The sequence below is a fragment of the Silene latifolia genome, chromosome 6, assembly GCF_048544455.1.
Source record: "Silene latifolia isolate original U9 population chromosome 6, ASM4854445v1, whole genome shotgun sequence".
Lineage (NCBI taxonomy): Eukaryota > Viridiplantae > Streptophyta > Magnoliopsida > Caryophyllales > Caryophyllaceae > Silene > Silene latifolia.
The window spans coordinates 138,390,090-138,413,052 of NC_133531.1; the positions used below are offsets into that span (position 1 = coordinate 138,390,090).

The following is a 22,963-nucleotide window of genomic DNA, read 5'->3' on the forward strand; positions in this document are numbered from 1 at the left end:
TAGTAGAAACTTCTACAAATATGTCCATTGAAGGAGCATGTAAATGACGAATACTTGCCAATAACGCTTTAAAGGCTCCCTCATTATTAAGGGGAACAATTTTGAAACACCCGACACTTGGAAATTTCATCATTACCTTCAATTGAGTACCCAAACTTTGAACACCGATTCCCTTATATATCTCTTCAACTAATTCAAGATATGTCATCTTTGTACTAGCTAGAATAAAATATTGATTCCCTCCTCTATAAGTTACACATCCATTTTGCTCCAACACTTCTCCATCCCAATAACAAATAAGAGGAAAATCACAAATTTCCATTCTATAAAAAAAATTGAACAAATTTAGTATAAATCAACTACCAATAACCTAATTTCCCTAAAATACATACCTAAACAACAATTAAAAATCATAAATCGTTCATCCTACCTAATTAGGGTTTCGAAAATTTGGAGTTTTTTTTTAAACAACCTTAAATTAACACATATAAGTTGTAGATCTAGGCACAAAACAACATAATTACCAACAATAAAGATAAAATAAGCAAAATCTACATTCAAAAGATGAAATTAAATAAGTTAAAAGAATTAAATTACCTTGCTAATTAGGTAGAATGTATAATTTGAAAAGCAAAAACCCAATATAACGCCGGAGATTCGCCGGAGATGAGTGTGAGGTGAAGAAATAAGAAGGGGAGTGAGGTTTGTTCTATCGCACTTGGTGTTTGTGAGGCGAAGATGGTGAATGATATGTTTTATTTGGTAGAAAGTGACGACGGAAATACAACATTTGTTAAAAAAAAAAAGAAATCTGACTAAACACGCCATACGTATTGGCGTGTTTCTTGGGTAAGACATGCCATACGTAATTGCGTGTTCTATTTCCTTCCAATAACTCAGCTATCTACTGGACTTGGGTTGGAATTTTGGGCTGCTAAAACACGCCATAGCTAATGGCGTGTTTTCATCTTAAGACACGCCATACGTAATGGCGTGTTTCCTTTGTTTCCTTATGTTGCTACTGACTTGGGTTTAAATTTTGGACTGCCTAAACACGCCATATGTAATGGCGTGTTCTTTCAAATAAACACGCCAATACGTATGGCGTGTTTAAACCCATACAGGCTCGTCAAAAACGAGCCTACGTGGACACCATTTCGATAATTATTTTCAAAACCGACCCAAAACGACAATTCTTTTATTTTTGAGCATTATTTCAAAAACGGACTCTATTTTTCCTCACATATTCACATAACGTAATTGACATATTCATATCATATCACATAATTTTTTTCCTTAAATTATTTTGTATTATGCGATTTTGGTATGAAATTAAACGTTCATGATTATTGTTCAATATATTTGAACAAATAAAGTCATATTCACTAAACTATAAATGTCATATTCACTAAAGTGAAAGTGAATATAATAGAACCATCAGATGAATATCACACCTTATAATACATATTCATCAAACTACACTGTCGTATTCACTAAACTGAAAGTGAATATGATAGTGTCCTATTGTGAATATCGCACTTTAAAGCACATATTCATTAAACAATATTGTCATATTCACTAAACTTAAAATAAATATAATAGTGTCATATCGTGAATGTAACACTTAAACTGAATATGACTATCGTAACTTTTCTTAAAAATGGAAGTTAATTTTTGTTTTAAAATTTTAAAAGAAAAAAAAAGTAAAAGAAAAAAAAAAAGAGGAAGTTGAGGATGAGTGGGGAGTGAGGGGGTTGGAGGGAGTATGTAATATCCTACACATGGGTGTAGGATATAAGAATTGATTGTAACACACTAAAGAATGATAACAGACGTGTAAACTTGTGTTTAAAATTTAAAATAATTACTTTCAACTTTTGTGTTTGTGAACTTGTAGCCTTGTTGGTAGAAGTGTAAAGATTACCTGGACATCCGGTGACGGCGCAGCTGCCGTGGACGTTACAAAACAGGAGTTCGCCAGTAATTGCGGAGTTCTGTCCCTTTGACTTGTTTAAGATGTTCCTTCCCTCTTCCATTTTTGTTTTGTTTAAAATTAAGATTATAAATTTTAATGCACTTTTTTTTTTTTTCATTTTTAAAATAGGTAATAGACAAATTATGATGGAAGATATACAATATTCAATTGTATTTTAAGTTGGGACCTTTTTCAAGCCAAACCTTATTAGAGCAAGTCCAATGGTGTAGCTTAGGGACTTGCTTGCAATTTTTTAAAATTGCAAGCTGGTTGCTACACCATTGGAGATGGTCATGTGGAATGGCTTGGTATAAGCAACTAGCTTAATGAAGCTAGTTGTTTGAATGAGTCCACTATCACAAATTAACCAATAGAAAATTAGCTAATTAAAATTTAGGTTTGATTTATTCTTTTTTTTTTTTATTAAAAAAACAAAGCTAGAAACTTAGAGCAACTCCAATGGCAAGCTACGAGGTCTTCTAGCTTGCTTTGACACATCGTTTTTTCAAGCAACACGACTTTTAAGCTACAACGTCCTCCAATGGTAAACTACAACAAATCTAGCTTAAAAGGGCCCACATAACAAATAAATATTATAATTTAATTTAATTTTTTTTTTCTTAAATACTAATTCATTCCAAGCATGTAGCTTGACAAAGCTACACATGCTTATAAGCATGGACGTATTTCGATACTCCAATGGTGAGCATACCGCTTGAATATTTAGAATAATTGCAAGCAAGTCCCTAAATACAACCATTGGAGTTGCTATTATAGCTTACCATTGGAATGATTTAAGGGTAATAGCTTAGAAAATGATGTGAAATTACCAAGCTAGAAAGTTATAGCTCACCATTGGACTTGCTCTTATCTTCACGTTTATCTAAATGAGACCAACATAACTAATACTTTGTCTAATTTTCTTTTTGCCTATAATAAGACCAAGTATACCACTAACAATAGTTAAATTAAGTTTCTTATTTGGAGATAATATCCTCTATAATGAAAATGAGTTGTTTGAAAACAACATTATCATTTTGACTAAAGATAACTAAAAAACTAGGATTATGTGACGCTCTATTTTTTTTTTATTATAGACTATAGACTTCAACAGGCTAATAATTATTTTTTTTATTTGAGGACGAAAATGAGGCTAGTTTCCATGCATTAAGTTGAATAATGTCAATGAATTATGATATGAATAATTTGCACATGCTTTTGTGTAATCAACAATAATTTAATATTTTTTAGGTAATATTTTTTCCACTTCAATCAATTTTGTACTTCCTTCTTTTGTATGATCATCAAACTAAACCACCATATTCATTAAACTAAAAATGAAATATAATAGTGTCATATGATAGCTATCACCTTACATTACACATATTCATCAAATTACACTATCTTATTCACTAAACTCAAAATAAATAAATAGCGTCATTTGTTGAATACCACTGTTCCGGGCGTAATTCCAGAGCAAGTATAGTTACCACCCGTGGCTTGTTGAATGATGTCTTGAGTTGGATTCTCCCTTGGTCTTAATCGTTCCTCTCGGCCTCTCCTGCAACAATGAACGAACTGAGGGCTTGGCTTTGAGCCAAGCGTACCCACTCCGACGCCCAAGTCAGTAAACTTAGATGTATAAGTTGTATGCTAATTGGCTAGGAATATATTGTAGAGAGATAAGGAAGATTATACCAGATGAATAGTGTATTTAGGTTAAGTTGTGTATTTCTGGATTGGATCCTTTCCTCAATGAAGGTTGAGGAGTATTTATAGACTTCACCTTTTGTCACGTAGTGGCCAAGTGGCTAAGCGGTGGAAAGATCGATCTACCCCTCGGCCGAGGGACCTATGGCTGGCCGGCGGGCCCGGGTGACTCACCGCCGAGGGGTCTTGGATATGAGTACGCGGGTATGTGTTCATTTGGCGGGTTGTCATGCCGGGACCCAGTTGGCAGCCGATGGGCCGCATCGGCTAGGTCGTCTAAGTCGTTGACTTTTTGTGGATATCTTTGACCTTGCTCAATGTGTTGACTTGGTCGGCGGTGCAGAATATGCCCCATCAATTTGCCCCAGCCGTAGTCTATGCCGTGGTATGGGCTTCGATGTACGCCGAGCGTATATTCTCGCGCAAGTAGTTTGTAGAAAATTTTCTCAGATCGGCTTCTTCTCACGGCGGCTTCTTTTGCCTCTGCTGGTCTTTCTTAGGCCGTACCATATCCCCCTCCACATGGATGTGTATTGGGCATCCGATGTGGAAAAAAGAAAGGGACGCTCGGTCGAGACCGGCAGGGTTTGAGAGTCGGTAGTTTTTGATTGCCCCCGCCGGTTTTGTCTAGCTTGGTTGATCATGTGGCGGCGGAGAACAGATGCTTGGGAATTTGTTGAGGGAGGTGAATAGGCAAGGAGATATGAACAGGCGTCTTTGAAGACGCTTGGTCTTTGTTGCATTGATTGACACTCAACCGTTGCAACGATTGACATCCCGTGGTTGCATGTTCGACACGTGTCCGCACGCCGATTGGTTGACGCTTCATGGGGTCGTTCGCCGATTGGCCCCGCTTCATGGGCTTTTCCCTATAAATAGGGTAGTTGCTCCGAAAAATTGGCCACCAATTTCATTCTCCAAAATTTTCTTCTCTCTAAACTTCCAAGGGTTTCTTTGTCTTCTAATTTCTAGAGTTTGTTACTCCGGCGAGCGTTTTCTTAAAGGTAAACAAACTTTCCAATTCTTAATTTTGTAAGTTCGTTGTAAACATGTCTTCAACGATGCCGGGCCTAGTAAGCCGGCGCCGGGGACGACCTCGACAAGGCCCGGGGGCCCTAGGTCTCCTTCTCCCGAAGTCGATCCTCGTATTCGGAGGAATGGGAGGATGACTCGATGTCGATGATGAGCCGGGACGATTTTGATGATGATGTTGAAAGGGCTCGTCCTAGTAAGGCGAGGGAGTACGTTATGGATCATGGTGACGCCTGTAAAGTCCGCCTTGATCGTGCTTGGACCCATAAGTTAGCCCATTTGTTCGGTGAGATATTTTTCGAGAAACATTTCTTCTTTGGTGAGGGCTACGAAATTGTTATCCCGGAGGAGGGTCGCCGTGTCTGTTGCCCTCCCCGGGCCACACCGGCGTATACATGCGGCACTTGGAGTACGTGCTCGATTTCCGCCGAACGAGCATGTTATGGCCATTATTAAGGCCATGAACGTTTCTTTGTTGCCCAACCGCACCCATTGGCTATGAGGACCATAGTCGGCTTTATCCGGCTTTGTCTCTTCAAGGGGAGGCCCCAACGGTGAACTTATTTCGCCGACTTCATTACCTCCGGCCGTCATTCTCGCGCGCCGGTGGTACAAAGTGTGCACACGGAGAAGGGTTATGTTTCTCACGTCGACAAACTTTCCTCTTGCAAGGGGCGGGGGTCGGTGGGTGTACGTTAAGGTGCCGGATGACTATCCGCCGCCCGCGACTTTCAAAGACCGAGTTAATTTGCGGTGCGAGACTAAGGCGGAGCATGACGGATGGGTCTCCGGAAGAAGCTTAAAATGGACGTCGCAAGGTCCTTCTTACGGAGGACGAAAGCGCGATGAGGCTTTTGAGTTGGACAAGAGTGGGTGCCGAAAAGATGGATCCCCCGACGAGATCATTCTTCAGGATGAGCCGCTTTGCCATGTCGGCCTCATACCGGCCCTAGCGCGGGGTGAGTGGGGTCGGTGTGAGGCCCATCACCGTTCTCATTGTGTCTTTGAACTTTGATTTATTTCTTCTACTTAATTCTTGCTTCGTTTCCTTCGCAGGCCACTTTGGACCGGACTGCTCGAGGATATCCTCCGGAGAATGGGGTGAACAAAGATAAGACCGTTGCTAACTTACGTCCCAAAGCTCTCCCCAATGACCGCAGGAAGTCGCCGATCGATCTCATAGAGCGGCGGCTGAAAAGCTTGAGTGCGGTGGAGACCCGGTGCGAAGGTCGTTAGTAACGTGCCGCGCCACACGCGAAAAACGAAGTCCTCGGCGGTGGTGGCGTCGACATCGGCTCCGCCTTCCATCCCCCTGTTCGAAGAAGACGGTGGAGATCGTTTGTATCTCCAACGGGGATGACTCCGACGAGGAGGAGGGGTCGCCCCTTGTCCGTAAAAAAGAAAGCGACGGCCTTTACCGCGACCGTTGATTCTCCGCTGGCCGACGAGGAAACGCGTCTTTCGGCCAAGAAGGCCAAGCACGGTATTGTTCTATCTCGTGGTCAGATTTAGCTGGTTCCTTAGGCGCCGCCGTGACAGCTATCCGGCATGTCTGCGTATGTCGATACTTATGCCTACTTTAAATTTTGTAGATCGGCGCGATCGTCCGCCGCTCGTTGGGCGCAAGTGGAGGGGAGTTCTGCGGGCCGGGTGATCAACACGTCACCGTGAACTCTTCATCCGAAGGTTTTCCTCCCCACCTGCAGGCCGGTGATCAAAATGTCACCACCGTCCCTTCATCCCCGAAGGTTTCCTTCTCCCGGCTCATAGATGAGGGCACGGAGCGATCAAGGAGTCGGCGAGGTGGAACAGGTCTTACCGGTGCTCGTATCGTAGAGCGGGAGAAGGCCGTGGCTCAATCCGCTTTTGAGCTTAATGCTACTAAGAAGGTGGCCGCGAAGGCAAAGCAGGATCTTCTCAATGAGCAGAGGCTTAGGGGAGATCCGAGAGGGCGCTCTTGGGCCGAAAGAAAACTTAGGCGGGGACGTTGAAAAGGAGGTCCCTTCTTTGAGAGAGCCAAGGCCGAGGGCTGCGGCGCCGAAGCTGCTAAGCTCTTTGGAGAAGTGTAAACTTGTTCGAGGCACGCCGACCTCTATCTCCAGAGAGGAATGAATCCAGGGACTGTTTAAGGCCCGATCGGAGGTGGTTCGGAGCAAAGAGGCCGTCATTAGGCAAAAGGAGAAGGACATTGAGATGCTTCAAACCGTCATGCTCCCTAACATGTGTGCTTGAATTCAGGGATTTGGCCGAAGGAGCCGCTAGGGAAGTGATTGAAGAGCTCTTCCCTCTTGATGGTTCCTTTCCGTGGGATAGATATGACGAGCTGCTTGATGACAAGCTCGAAGCCAAGGAGAAGGCCGTGGCGGAGAAGGCTAAAGAGGCGGTGAGGGAGAAGGCGGAGAAGGAGGCGGCCGAGAAGGCGACTCTTCCGAGAAGGCTAAAGAGGCCACGGAGGAAGCCAAGCGGGCAAGGGCGGTGCCGAGGCCGCCGAGGCTAAGGCCGAGGTCTTGAAGCCGAGGCCGCTAAGAGAGTCGCCGGGTTACCCGTCGAAGAAGGTGCAGCGCGCGCTGCGATGGTGAACAACAACGGACATAGGGAAATAATATCTGTAACCTTTTGTCTTTTGGCTTATGCTTGTAATTTCTTGTAATTCGTTGAACATTCTTAATAAGAGTTCGTTTCTTTTGCCTCCGGCCCGGCCGAGGTTTTTACCTCACTTCTTTTTCTTGCGCTAGTATTTGTGCGTCTCGATTGTACCTTAGCGTCTATGTCTTCGTCTGGGTTGTCTCCTTACGTTATTAATTGAGTGTCTCTTTTGTTCCCGCCTCGGCTTGGCCGAGGCAGTCTAGAGTGCGTATCTCAATTGTGTTAACGCTTCCAAGGCATTTTGAACGCTCTGCGAGTATCACCTGCGTTGGTCATTGCCATCGAGGTGTCTGCTTCCTAGCGGTGATTGCCGCTCTTGTCAGTGTGTGACAGTGTGAGCCAAACATTTGTTTCTTGTTATCGATCGCCGTGGTGTCTACCACTCGGAGTGGCGACGGCGTCAAACCTCTTGGGGTGATCGCGTGGCGTCTACTACTTGGGGTGACTGCGACGGCGCTGTTTCTTCATAGAGGCGTCGTGGCGTCTACCACTTGGAGTGATCGACGGCGTCAAACCTCTTGGGGGTGATCGCCGTGGCGTCTACTACTTGGGGTGACTGCGACGGCGCCTGTTTCTTCATAGAGACCGCTAGTGGCGTCTACCACTTGGAGTGGCTGCGACGGCGTCAAACCTCTTGGGGTGACCGCCCGACGTCTACTACTTGGGGTGACTGCGACGGCGCTGTTTCTTCATAGTGACTGCCGTGGCGTCTACCACTTGGAGTGATGCGCGACGGCGTCAAACCTCTTGGGGTGATCGCCGTGGCGTCTACTATTTGGGGTGATCGCGACGGCGCTGTTTCTTCATAGAGGCCGTGGCGTCTACCACTTGGAGTGACTGCGACGGCGTCAAACCTCTTGGGGTGATTGCCGTGGCGTCTACTACTTGGGGTGACTGCGACGGCGCTGTTTCTTCATAGACCGCGTGGCGTCTACCACTTGGAGTGGCTGCGACGGCGTCAAACCTCTTGGGGTGATCGCGTGGCGTCTACTACTTGGGGTGACTGCGACGGCGCTGCTTTCTTCGTAGAGCTCGCCGCTCTTGTCGGTATGACGGTGTGAGCCGACATCGCTATCGATAAAGACGCCGCTCTTGTCGGTATGACGAGTGTGAGTCGGCGTCGTCACTTCCTAGCGACTATGGGAAGAGCGAACATTCGATGGAAGACTCGGATGATTTTTCATTTAGGTAAAAACATGCGTCGGGGTGCCCACAGTTGTTTTGGACACCTCCGCCGCTACATAGATTATTCCCGAGATTACAAAGCCCTAATGGCCTAGTCGGCCACTACTTACATCCATGAGGTCGCCCTCCGTTGTAAGGATAGACCTTTCCCTTTTTTTCGATTTCTTTGCCGCTTTGAGGGATTGCATGTTGCATCCTCGGCGGCTATCGGACGTTGACCACCTCGTCATTCTCGTCTTTGGAGACGAGCTTATGCGCTTCCCCCGGTCCGAGACATACATCGGTGTTAGGGGCCGGATGGACATCACTGCGCCGGCCTCGCTCAGGGTGACTCGGCCTATGAGAACGTTGTAGGCGGACGAGCCGTCGATGACCACGAACTCGGCTAGGACATTCTTAGCCGCTTTCTTTTCGCGAACGTTACGGAGTCCGATTGATCCCAGTGGTACCAGGCCGGCCCCAGAGAAGCTGTATAGTGGGTTGGTGCAGGGCTCAAGTCCTTGACTTTTGCCGAGGCCGAGGAAGCACTCCCCGAACATGATGTTCGTGTATGCGCTGTGTCAATCGGGCACCTCTTGACCAGGTGGTTGGATATGTCCAAATTGACTACAAGTGGGTCATTTGTGAGGAGCGATGACTCCTTCGTAGTCCTTCCTTCCGATGGTTATATCGGGGATGTTGGAAGCGGGGATCGTTGTGTTGGGCACAAAGTTGATGGCCTGATATAGCTCGTTCGGTGTCGTTTGTGCCCATGAGCGACCCTCCGTCTCGTTGCCCCCGATGACAACATGGATCACTCCTATCCGTTCAAGACGGATTTCTTACCCTGTCTTTGTGGCGTCGGTCTTTTGGCTTTTGGCAACGTACTTGCCGAGGCTCCCCTTCCGGATCAACTCTTCAATGGCATTCTTTAGATGCCATGTGATCGTTGGTTAAATGGCGGTGTGGCCGTGGTACTCAAAGATCTTGGCTCGTGTCACCGTCACTTTTTGGCTTGGGGGTTTCTCCCACTTCGGCCCTCGCTTTTGCTCGGGCAAAGACCTCGGCGGCGATACGACGAGAGGGGTTTTATCACTATACCGCCTACGGTGGTACGTTCCCGAACTCCACCCGGCCCGCCGAGTCCCGTCTCCTGGCGGGTTTGTCGACCGTGACCTATTGTTCTCACGGCGTCTTTCATCGGACCGTGACTCGTTGTTGTCACGGCGCCTCTCATCCAGGTTGTCCTCCCGGCGCTCTTCTTTTCGAGTGCTCGGCCTCGTTGGGGCCTAACCACGTCTTGTGATAGTCTTCTACTTTGATGGCCTGGTCGGCCATTTTCCTGGCGGCGTCCAAGCCCAGGCCTCCGCACTTGATGAGCTCATTTTTCAAATCTCCCCTTAGGAGGCCCTTCATCAACGCGAAGGCCGCCAGTTCGGGATTAATCTCTCGAATCTGTTGGACCTTTCCGTCGAACCTCTTCATGTAGCTTCGTAGAGACTCGCCCCTCTCCTGTTTGATAGTTAGGAGGTCCGATGTCTCCACGGCCCTTCTCTTGTTGCAAGAGTCTTGGGCTAAAAGGCGTCCCTTAGGTCGGCGTAGTAGTACACCGAGCCGTCGGGAAGCCCCTTGTACCAACTTTGAGCCATCCCATGCAACGTTGTTGGGAAAACTCGGCACCACACTTCATCGGGCGGCTCCCATACCGACATGTGAGACTCGAAAGCCTCGGCGTGGTGGCCGGATCACCTTCCCCTTTGTATGATATGGGCGGCAACTTGAGCTTAGTTGGCACCTGGACTTCTAGGACGTAGGCGCCGAGGGGGCCGATCCGATCACATGCCGGATGACACGTGGCGATCGGCTCCTCGCATTCCTAACCCGGCTCCTCTCCTCGTAGCGGGAGGGGCTCCTTCTTCGACTTGGACTTCTTCTCCAACTCGCCGAGTCGGACTCCTCGGCTCCTTTGGGGTGTGCCTCGTTCGTGTTGCGGGGACGCTGTCCTCCCACAAGTACGGGAAGGACTTAGGTCTACCACGCCCACTTTGGGCTCCCCGCGACTTTGGCTGGTCGCTTCTCCTAGTGCTCCGTTCAAATTTCTCGAGTCACATTTTGGGCCCCGGTCTCTGGACGTTTCCGCCGCTCTTGTCGGCGTGACGGTGTGAGCGGACGATTACTAATTCGGTCCAGACCATTTTCGCTTTGCTATGTCAACCACATGCCCCATGATGGTGACTGGTTGGGGCGGCGGCGTGTCTCGGTATTATCGGCATCCCGAACTCCGGTTGGATTACCCCGCCGGTGGAGGGCTGCACGACTGCATTGTTGAAGGTATCATCTTGGTGCGGTTTCGTCGGTCACGACTGCGTCTTGTTGTTTCGACATCTTCTTAGCTTTTTGGGTGGGTTTTTGTGTGTTTTTTTTTTGTTTTGGGAATGAATGTGACTAGCTTCTAGTGTCTCTTCCCACAGACGGCGCCAATTGTTCCTAGTAATTCGAGCAAGTATAGTTACCACCGTGGCTTGTTGAATGATGTCTTAAGTTGATTCTCCTTGGTCTTAATCGTTCCTCTCGGCCTCCCGCAACAATGAACAACCGAGGGCTTGGCTTTGAGCCAAGCGTACCCACTCCGACGCCCAAGTCGCAAACTTAGATGTATAAGTTGTATGCTAATTGGCTAGGAATATATTGTAGAGAGATAAGGAAGATTATACCAGATGAATAGTGTATTTAGGTTAAGTTGTGTATTTCTGGATTGGATCCTTTCCTCAATGAAGGTTGAGGAGTATTTATAGACTTCACCTTTTGTCACGTAGTGGCCAAGTGGCCAAGTGGCTAGCAGGTGGAAAGACTGATCTACCCCTCGGCCGAGGGACCTATGGCGGCCGGGGCGGGCCCCGGTGACTCACCGCCGAGGGGTCTTGGATATGAGTACGCGGTATGTGTTCCATTTTGGCAGGTTGTCATGCCGGACCCAGGTAGGTTGACCGATGGGCCGCATCGGCTAGGTCGTCTAAGTCGTTGACTTGCTGTGGATATCTTTGACCTTGCTCAATATGTTGACTTGGTCAGCGGTGCAGAATATGCCCCATCAACCACAAATCCACAATACATAATACATATTCGTCAAATTGCACTATCGTTTCACTAAACTCAAAGTGAATATAATAGTGACATATGATGGATATCATACTAGATAACACATATTCATCAAACTAATTATCATATTCACTAAATTGAAAATGAATATAATAGTTCAATATGATGAATATCACACCCGAAATCACAAACTTAACTATGAATAATTAGAGATAAAATATAAAAATCAATTCAATTGACGCTCTTATACAACTTTTAGGGTTTAATGAAATTACAACACTTACGTGTTAGGTTTGAAGATAATCAATCCAGACAAGAAAATCACGATTATAAAACTAATACATAAATGGAAATTAAATTAAATTTTATTTATAATTTGATTGTTTGGTAAATATGGAAAATATAGGTTTGGAATAAGAAAAAGAAGTAAGATTTGTGGAAAGTGATAACTGTTTAATTTTGGGTTTTTATCTTTTAATTTTTATTTTTCTAATAATGAGAGTACGGAGTACCTTACGCCCAATTGGTAAAAAACAAAATAGTTTATGAAACTAAATCGTTGATTACCAAAATTTTAACTAATTTACTGGTGGTAATATAATAGTCAAACATCCATGTCAATGAAATTTGTTACTCCCTCTATTTTTTTATATATGACTTTCTCACATTTCGAGACACTCCCTTCTCTCTTCAATATCTCTTAAAATATAAGACTAAATATTATGATATGTATACTCATATGAAAGAGTTTTTCGTAAGGAATTTAATGGTACTATTTTTATATTTTTTGAACAAATATATTTTTGTAAATATTAAAGTCAAAGGCTTACCTCGTAAATGCAAAACGTCATATATAAAAAAGTGGAGGGAGTATTTATCAAGTTGTCTTTTAAAACGGTTAAATCCGTCTTAAAATTAAAATCAATCACTTAACTAGATGAGGCAATTTTTTTTCTTCCAGTTTTAAGACATTAAGGGTATGTTTGGTAAAACTAGCTGAAACCTGAAAAAGTAGTTGAAAATAGAAAAGATAACTGATAAGTTAACTGAAAATTAGAAGTTGATAAGATAACTGATTATATAAAATATGTTTGGCAAACTAACAAAACGGTAACTAATTTCGGTGTAATGACGTAAAAAGATATGGTAATTATTTAATAGTATAGATTTAAGCGGCAAAACGGGAAAATCAAATAAAATCAAATCAAGTACCTACAATATTGGTTAAATAAGTTACTTGCCAAACGCTTACAAAAAATAAGGTACCTGGAAATTTGGTCGAATAAGCTACTTTGACCAAATAAGATATTTAAAAGCCTAAAATGCATTGTGAATCAGAGCCTAAGTTTTTATCTCATCTATCCTATTTGACGCATTTTAAGTTTAAAAAAAGGATATGTCCATCTTAAGCAATAGTTTTTTTATCATTTATAATCCGCTCAAATAATTTACTATCGGTGAGTCGGTGACTGCCAAACATGACCAAATTCTAGGAAAAAGGATAAAAAAAATTAGAAAAGGAAAATATTTCCTTTTTCTCAAGGAAATAAGATATTTTTTTTTCGTAATTTTCGAAAAGATGATCGATTTGAAAAATTTTTTTGTCATTTTCTGAACCCCTAAACACGAGTTATGGTCTCTTGAAATTTTCTGGATAAAAAGATCGAAAATTTCTCATTGTATCCCTTAATTTTGTCAAATTTCCAATGGTACCATTGCCTTTAAGAATCTGACTATGGTATCCTTGAGGTTCCATTTTTTTTGCCTATGATCCTAATGTAACGGTCGTTAAATGGAGGCTAAGTTTTGATGATATGACAATAAATTAGTAATTAAAAATTACGAAAATTTACAATCACCCTTTATTTTTGTCAGATTTCCTACGATACTCCTACTTTTTATTTTTATTTCATATTTTTTAATATTTTTTAATTACTAATTCACTTGCACGTCATCAAAACTTAACGTCCATTTAAAGGCCGTTACATTAAGTAGTGCCATGGGCACAAAAATAGAACCTCAAGGGTATTATAGACAGATTCTTAAAAGCAGGGGTAACATGAAAAATTTGACAAAATTATGGGGCAATATGCGAAATTTCCGTAAAAAAATTTAATTATTTCGGACAAAATGTCAAATATTGGGAGTACTGCCTGTATTTTCCGTAAAATAAAAAGACAAAGAAAGGAATAAAAAAGAGAGGAAAAAAAAAAGAAAAAGGAGGGAAGGCCGTTGATTGCGGTTAGGAATAAAGCGAGACGAATTCACATTGGGGTTCTCTTCCTTTTGACCACTTCTCAATTTCCGGTGCTTATTGGCGTTTTCTGTTCCGTATTTTGGATAATATTACTATTACTGTATTAGTACCATCTACCATGCATTATTGCATTGTCACCAAACATGGTTAATAAACTATGTAATTCCCTTGCAATTTCTTACGGTTTGTCTTCCGAGCAGTGTCGGTAGTGTGACTAGGTGTACTTATAAATCTTACTTTTTGTTTGTTTTTATTGGTAATTTATTAATTACTTTGTATTTTTCTAGATAATAATATTGCTCGCGGAAAGTGGTGTATAACTGGCAATAATTGAATAGCAAAGGAGATTTAATATTGTGATTTGAATTAGATCAATGACTTAGTTGAATTGAGTCTGGTTTTGTGGAATATGTTGAGATATAAATATGTTGGAATTTAGGAATATGACATCTTATTAGTTTTTCTAATGTCTACCTATCTTAAGGCACAAATTAAGAAGATACTCTCTATATAAGAAAAGATTCTCGAAATTATCACGAGAAATTAAAATACGAACTCCTTGTTGTCATTTTTTACTAAAATAATCTTGATAATCTTTTCGTAAATTAACCAATTGTAAAGTACCCGAACAAAATAAAAAAGATGGAGAGTTTTTTGCGCATGCTTGAGAGGAAGACCCAAGAAACCAAGCAAATAAATGACTTTTGACCATCTTAAATTCTCCCTACAGATGCAGTCCGAAACTAAAAGTCTAAAACCTCAAAAAAAAAAAAAAAACACGAAGGGCATCTACATTAACTGCAATAATAAATACTGCCCCAACATACAAAGGTGAATAAATGCATAGCTTTGAATTCGCCTCAATTTATAACGTATAAACTCTTGTAAGTTTTGTGTCTCATTTTATATTTCACATGCCAAATATAAGCAATAGTCAATATTCCGCAAAATATCGTTTTTTCTAATGTATCTTCTAAGAATAAGTGTTCAAAGTCACTTAAATGAAAATTTTGATGATTAATATCTTTGGAAAATAAAAAAATTATTTTTAACATTAATTTTCAATTGATTTCTGTTTCATACGTTTCATTTTAAGTACCGTTAGCATGTGTCTGAAACTGATTGTAATTTGATTATAATTTTTTCAATGAGTTCAATTATATATCAAGGATTCATGGGTTGTCGTCTCAATTTTTCATGTTTCGGGTATATTTTGTTAGGATTAAAGTATTAAACTCAATTAACAAATATATTTAATTAATGTGGGATGCATTTAATATAGTCGAAATTTATTACTTTGTGAAACAAACTGCAAACTTATTACCTCCCCTCCCCACAAATAAGTCCACACCGACTCTTCTAAGTAAGGACCAGGGAACCATACTCACATGACTCTGCCTCTTTTCTCAACCGTTTCCAATTTTTTTTTCCCTTTTTCCATGCTTTTCCAAAACAATGTTAAAACCCAAAATCTCATAAAATAACATTTTTATTTAATTACAGTATTATTGTTATTGACAGTAATTCCTATTTAGACCTGACAAACGGGTTAATCGGGCTAGGTTCATATTGGGTTATTTTTGGGTTTAACAAAATTCATATTGGATCGGGTTGGGTTGGATCAACTGGGGTTCTGGTAATTCTCAGGTCGGGTATTATCAAGTTATTTAGGCAATAGTGGTCCGTTTCTAATAATAAACATTTAGGTTCAGGTCCTCTGTCTGAGTTATTCAGGTCAGCTCATCAGCTGAGTTAATTTTGTCCGGTCTACTTTATCGTTACCGTGTTCCATCATTGTATGGTGCGACGGAGGAAAATAATCCGTTTATAATAAACAACAACCATTTTATGTTAAAACGAACCATTATTATTACAGTTAGTCTTGCTATAGACAGATATACTGGTCTATAGTTAAAGACGGGGCAATTAGCTTGAAAGTGGTGACATTTTTTGCCCTCACCAACCACTTGTTGCTTGTCCTATTAGAACGAAATGTGGTATTATATTTAGGAGAAAAAGGATTGTACATCGAATGTATTACATCATATTTAATGATTTTTTGAGTTTTTGTGTATTTTTTTGCGAGTATTATAGAGTTTATAAATTACATTTTAGGTTTATGATGTGAAAAATCAAATTTTTTTGAGCTTATATGTAACTTTTTTGAGTTATAATGTAATTTTTTGAGATTAAAGTTTAAGTAAATAAACTCAAAAACTTCAAAATAAAACTCAAAAATTTTAGATTAAAACTCAAAAACTTTATCGTAATGTTCAAAAACTATACCATCTAATGTACTACATCAGATGTATAATCCACTTACTGTTATATTTAGCCCGTTTTTAGTTATAGACAGATATATGCCGTCTATAATGAGATTTTGTGTTATTATTACTCTATGACCATTTTTTTGCTTTATTGTTGTACAATAAATAATGTCATAAACTGTGCCTGTTTTTCTGCACAATTGGCACCTTCCTTTCCCTCTTCATATATACACCCTTGTGCATTCTTCTAACACCACACTTTCACATCTCTCTCTTTTTCAATCTTCCAATTTCTCTCTACATACATTTCCATTTCTTGGTGGATTTATCAATTTTTAGTGATAAATCACGCCTACATTTGTAACATACTACTTAATTAAACACTAAGTTTTTCCTTTGTTTTTGCTAAAGGAAAAAAACTTAAAAATTTCCCAAGTGTAAAAAAATGGACAAGTTTATGAAGCCAACTATTTCTATTAACATGGTCGCCTTGTTTTTCATGGTGGTTTTGTGGGTCCCATTGACATTTGCTGGTCATGACTATGCTCAAGCTATGAGTAAGGGTATATTGTTTTATGAAGCTCAGAGATCTGGGTATCTTCCTTCTACTCAAAGGGTCACTTGGAGATCGCATTCCGGTTTAACTGATGGTAAACTTCAAGGAGTAAGTCCCTTTTCTCATTCCACATTTTTACATTAGTCGTATTCGAAACATATGTCAACTAGCTTAACTGGTAAACTAACTTGTCGTAATAATTACTAATATTGAAAGAATTTATGGTTTTGACAGGTGGATCTAGTAGGAGGATATTATGATGCAGGGGACAATGTGAAATTTGGACTACCAATGGCATTCACAATAACAACAATGTCATGGAGTGTGATTGAGTATGGTAGACAAATTGCTAATAATGGTGAACTTGCTAATACTCTTGAGGCTATTAAATGGGGTACTGATTATCTTATTAAAGCCCATCCTGAGCCCAATGTTCTCTATGGAGAGGTAATTTTTATGTTAATTTACCATTATTCTTGTATAAAACCGTCTTACACAAAAGCCCTATAAACAGATCTAAAGTAAGTATATAAGGAGTTACGAGTTACGACCGTATCAATGAACAAGTAGTAAAAAAACCGCCTTACACAAATATCTATGTTGGACTAGTTTATGTAAAAATGCGGTTTGTCGGTAGGTTAATTTAGTTTAATTTTTGACATAATTTGAGACAATGAAACAGAGTTAGCTCTGCTTTGTACCTCCAATTTTGAGGAACCAAACAAAACTATATGGAATAATATCTTTATACAAATCATGTCTTTTTAGTCTTTTACTGCTAAAAGTTGATATAAAACTAATTATGAGATTATATTGTTAATTAAAATAAGTAAGATTTTGTGCTTAAATAAATATTCAGTGGAGTTTGAGTGTGACAATTGACAAGTATCCATGTCTGTCTTTTTCATATACTGTATAGTTTATTAATGTTTTATAACCAAAGTTTGGTATCTATTTGTGTCTTTGTCAAATACTTCTGCATAGTTATTGTTGTATTAACTAAAATCTGGTATGATTTCAACAAGTTAGATTAACGAGTTAAATTTGTTTTAGGATAAATCTGTGTAATGTGAACATAGGAAACAATTTTGTGGAATTTTGACCGTATTTAATCAGTATAATTGAAAAACCATATAGTATGTTATTTACTAAAATGGCCTAAAAATAAGTAGTTATGAATATGATTTCATCGGTTCTTTGTGTAAATAGCATGCGGTTTAACATTAAAAAGTGTAAAACGGTGTTACATGAGATTCTCTCGTGCTTAATACTTGCAATCGTTTTTGAGAATAGGTAGGAGATGGGAACACAGATCACTACTGCTGGCAAAGGCCAGAGGACATGACCACTGACAGAACTGCCTACAGGATTGACCCAAGTCGACCTGGGTCAGATCTTGCCGGTGAAACTGCCGCTGCTATGGCTGCTGCCTCCATTGTCTTCCATCGCAATAACCCTTCATATTCCAACGAGCTCCTCACCCATGCCCGTCAGGTACATTTGTTATTTGCATTTGTTACAAATTACTTTATGCAACCCAAATAATAATTGCGTAAAACTGTCTTATCATATTTGACGATTCTTTTCATATAAATATACTCATTTGTCAACAATGTTTAACCGGTAACAATACCCGGCTAGAATTGTAAGACGTCTCATTCTATAATTTGTGACGTGGTAATGTACTAAACAGAGATGATAATTAAGGTTAAAAGGGGAAAAAAATCTGGATTTATATTCTAGGGGACCTGCAGTAAAAGGGAAAAATCACTGTATTTGAGTAAAAGAGTGAGAATGAGAGGGAGTGGTCCACGGCATAAATACTGGGGTCAGTATCACCTTTTAGGTATTCATTCAATAGGGGCGCATGATAGCTTAAAGTAGGCAGTTAAAGACGGTTACCGAAGCTGTACACCTTTGTATTCAGTGTCAGTGTTTACCGCTCTTACTTCTGTTACGCCTCATTCATTGCCTAACCGTATTCGTTCAAAAGCCCAACTAATTCTCAACCAAAACTCTTCTTAATAAAAACCGTCTTTCAATGTGAGTCAATCTTAGTAGTATTCAAAATATTTGAGATGTGCTTTACTCAAAACGTATTTAAAAAATGGATAAAGAAATTATTGAGTAAATAAAATTTAAGACGGTCTTTGGCTATTAAAACGTAGTAAAATATAATAGACTCGGTAGCAAGACGGTGTTTGGCTTTTAAATGGAGTAGAAAAAAGTATACTAGTATATTCGATAGAAAGAGTAATTGTGAAGCTTTTTATTTTACTTTTTGAGCTTTGACTGCAATGTGTACTGCGCTTTGTAATTGACTATTAGGTTTTATTTCTAATTGGGTGGAGTGTTTAGGTCCATAATGGAACCATTACTGTATTAGAATATAATTTTAATGATGCACATGTCCTTTAGGGGCCAAACAACCAGATTGGTAAAAAAAGTAGGAGATCAATGACAAATTGGTAAAAAAACTCTCATATGCGACAGATTGGTAAAAAAAACTCAAAGTAGGCGACATATACACCAAAAAAAATCAAGATCAAGCTTTCTAATAAGCGCGTGCATTTCATACTCATGCTAGCCATTTATTTACTCAAATTTATTCACTTTGAAAGGATGTTAGACTCTTGTTTATCAACCTCTTTCCCTCCATTTCCTGAGCTATGTACTGAGACCAAAAAAATGACAAAACTCGACAAATGAAAATTAAACTACAACTACTGAAGGCTTGTGACTACTCTGACTAGCATATTGGTAGAATGGTAGGTGAAAGTGAATGTAAGCATCAAAATTTTCATTCTAATCAAACATTAATCATAATTCATAATCCTAATTGTATTTGACCCATTACTCATAAATCCTAATAATATTTTACCAATTAATCATACAATTAAGCATATTTTATCGAATTAAATTATCCGAGCTAAGATATTTAATCACATCATCATCAAATCTAACACAAAATTTATATTATTTACCCTTCTTGATATATTCTACAAGTATATGTATAAAATAATCAAAGTATTTAATCACATCATCAAATCAAACACAAATTTCAAAATTTACCTTTCTTGATATTTCTGCAAATATATGTATAAATAGTCAAATTTCAGTTTTCATCAAATAGTAGAAGAGAAGTAACTTAACTTACAGTACAGTAAATTATACTAATAATATCATGCAAGAAATTTGCTCAATCATTTTTTGTACTTCGTAAGAAACATGGAGAAGAGATTGAATAGGAGTTATGTTGGAGAGATGAAGGTAGAAGAAGTTATTGGGTTTCCTAGGAAAAGAATGGGTGTAGTAAAAGTAAGAGTGAGATATGCATACAATAAGTGTTTGATTCACGCGCTGTGTTTTTTGGTGGATGTGTCGTTGGCTTCAAATTTTTTTTACCAATCTGTCGCTTGCAAGAGTTTTTTTACCAATTTGTCATTCATCTCCTACTTTATTTACCAATTTGGTTGTTTGGCCGTCCTTTAGGCTATGGTGCTCATTTTTCTATGACGCAAACTCTTACATGTGAGTTACCGATTTAAATAATGTTAAAAGGAAAGGGTGAGACGTTAGAGGCTTGTAACCGTCACAATCAAGACTTGCGATTTATTCCTCCACGAGAAATAGACTCTTCACTTGAACTTTCATTTGAAAATGTAACCCTTATGACTCACATTACATCAATCGAAATATGTTCCGTAAGAGCCATAGAGTGTAGATCGAGTTTGGGATCATATAAGACTCAAATCGTTAGTTTGGTTCATTTCTCGCTTCCCAGAGATACTTTTAGCTTTAGTTTGACTGAATTGCTTTGGTTTTACTACTTTTGCAGCTATTTGAATTTGCGGACAAGTACAGGGGTAAATATGACAGCAGCATTACTATCGCACAGAAGTATTACCGCTCTGTCAGTGGCTATGCGGTATGTTCTTCTCGAGTCATGATCCTCTGCATTACTTATCAACAGCAGCAGCTTTTATTTCTGAACTTGTAAAGTTGTTAATTTGAATGGTATTTTCCTAGCCAATTGTCATTACTATAGTGTAATTTTTGTGAAATATGTAGGATGAGCTCTTATGGGCAGCTGCATGGCTCTACAAGGCAACTGATGACGAATATTACTTGAACTACCTTGGCAAAAATGGCGATTCTCTTGGAGGAACCGGTTGGGGAATGACTGAATTTGGTTGGGATGTCAAGTATGCTGGTGTTCAGGTCCTTGTTTCTAAGGTACGGAGTACTTCATTATATTGTTACCAGGAACACGGAATCTCAGGACACTGAAAATTGTTTTGTATGATTTACTTTACCCTTGCTGGGTCTGCTACTAATGTTATATATGCATATCCAGTTCTTAATGCAAGGGAAAGGAGGGGTGTACAGATCAGTATTTCAGAAGTACCAACAAAAGGCAGAGTACTTCATGTGCTCATGCCTCGGAAAAGGAAGCAGAAACGTTCAGAAGACGCCCGGTGGTCTTATCTACCGCCAGAGGTGGAACAACATGCAGTTTGTTACCAGTGCTTCTTTTCTTCTCACTGTTTATTCAGACTACCTCTCATCGTCTCATTCGAGCATGCAGTGCTCCGGCATGAATGTCCTTCCTTCCGAGCTCTTTTCCACTGCTAAATCTCAGGTACAAACAGTCGCCTCTCGTTTGCACAGTATTGCTTTTTGCATTGCCTTTTTCTCATACACTCAACTTGTAAATGTATTAGGTTGACTACATTCTAGGAGACAACCCAAGAGCAACAAGTTACATGGTTGGATATGGAAACAACTATCCACAACAAGTCCACCACCGAGCTTCTTCGATCGTGTCCTACAAGGCAAACCCCACATTTGTGGCTTGCAGGCAGGGATATGCCACTTGGTACGGAAGGAAAGCGAGTGATCCAAACGTTCTGACTGGAGCTACTGTTGGTGGTCCTGATGCCTATGACAACTTTGCTGATGAAAGAGACAATTATGAGCAAACCGAACCTGCTACCTACAACAATGCCCCTCTAATTGGTGTTTTGGCCAGGTTGACCGGTCACAGCGGTTATAGCCAGCTTCTTCCAGGTAATAATTCCCTTTTAATTTCAGAGAGACTGGTTTATAAAACTTCGTATTGTCTTTGGCAATGTATAATGGTGTTCGGATTTCTTGCAGTGGAAATACCAGATGTTAAGCCTGTATCTCCCAAGCCAACTCCGGCTCCCCAAGCTAAACCTACTCCAAAACCAAAAGCTAAATTTACTCCGGCGCCACAGGCCAAACCAACTCATGCTCCAGGTACGGAGTTGCTTCCTCTTGTATCTTCCCTTAATAGTTTTTCATCCTGGTACACGATGTGCCATTTGCAGTAACCGTTGAAGTACTGTGGTAATGTTGTTATTACTGTTGGTATTATTATATTTGTATTGATGAAATGGTTTCTTCATGGCAGCTTCATCGTCTGCTCCAGTTGCCATAAAGCAACAGAAGACCTCGTCATGGGTTTTCCGTGGAAGAACATATTACAGATACTCGGCGTCTGTGACTAACAAGTCCGCAAAACCTATCAAGCACATGCAGATCTCTATCAAAGGGCTACATGGCCCTATTTATGGCCTAACAAAATACGGAAATTCTTATATTTTCCCAGCGTGGGTGAATTCTCTACCTGCTGGAAAAAGCCTCGAGTTTGTCTACATCCATGCCTCTACTCCTGCATCTGTTTCAGTTTCCACCTACACTTTTGCGTGAAAAGCCGACTGAAGCAAGGAAACAGGTTTATTTTTCATGAACCTTGACTCATGGATGTAAGAACTGTGCAGTTAAAACTAGGTCCTGTCGAAAAAACATCTTTTTACTGTTTTTCTTAGTTACAACTCTACCTATTTTACCGGATCATAGGGCTGTAATAGAACAAAAAAATTAGGGTAAATAAGTTTGAAGATAGGAGGACGAAAGGAGCGAAGGGACGATCAAAGATGAGTGCTCATCCTCTTTCTCCTCTATTTCTCTGCTTATATATATAGAAGGTTTGCAGAAGACAGTTTAAAAGTGGCGCTTCTCAAGTGAAACTTGTTTGGGAGTCTTTCGAGTCATTTTCTTGCAGTAAAATAGGTCTGTGTTTGTAAGTGATTTTCTCTACCGACTAATTTTGTGTTGTGATGTAATTTATGAACTCTGCAACCTTACTTTGTTTCTCTGGTATTAATATACCCTCTACTATATCTGAACCATAATTTTTTCGGTTCATAGGCAAATTTACGAAGTTCAGC

The 22,963-nt window shown here is 40.3% G+C and overlaps 1 protein-coding gene across 1 annotated transcript; it reads left to right on the forward strand.

Annotated features, from left to right (window-relative positions):
* Positions 1 to 16,300: 16,300 nt before the first annotated feature.
* LOC141587396 (endoglucanase 6-like) lies at positions 16,301 to 22,886 on the forward strand. The gene is made up of 9 exons (XM_074408880.1): positions 16,301 to 16,814; positions 16,941 to 17,153; positions 18,000 to 18,200; positions 20,545 to 20,634; positions 20,778 to 20,942; positions 21,064 to 21,348; positions 21,431 to 21,776; positions 21,867 to 21,989; positions 22,144 to 22,886. Exons 1-9 carry the CDS (start codon positions 16,596 to 16,598, stop codon positions 22,440 to 22,442), a joined length of 1,941 nt encoding a protein of 646 aa, XP_074264981.1. The 5' UTR covers positions 16,301 to 16,595; the 3' UTR covers positions 22,443 to 22,886.
* The last annotated feature ends 77 nt before the right edge of the window (positions 22,887 to 22,963 follow it).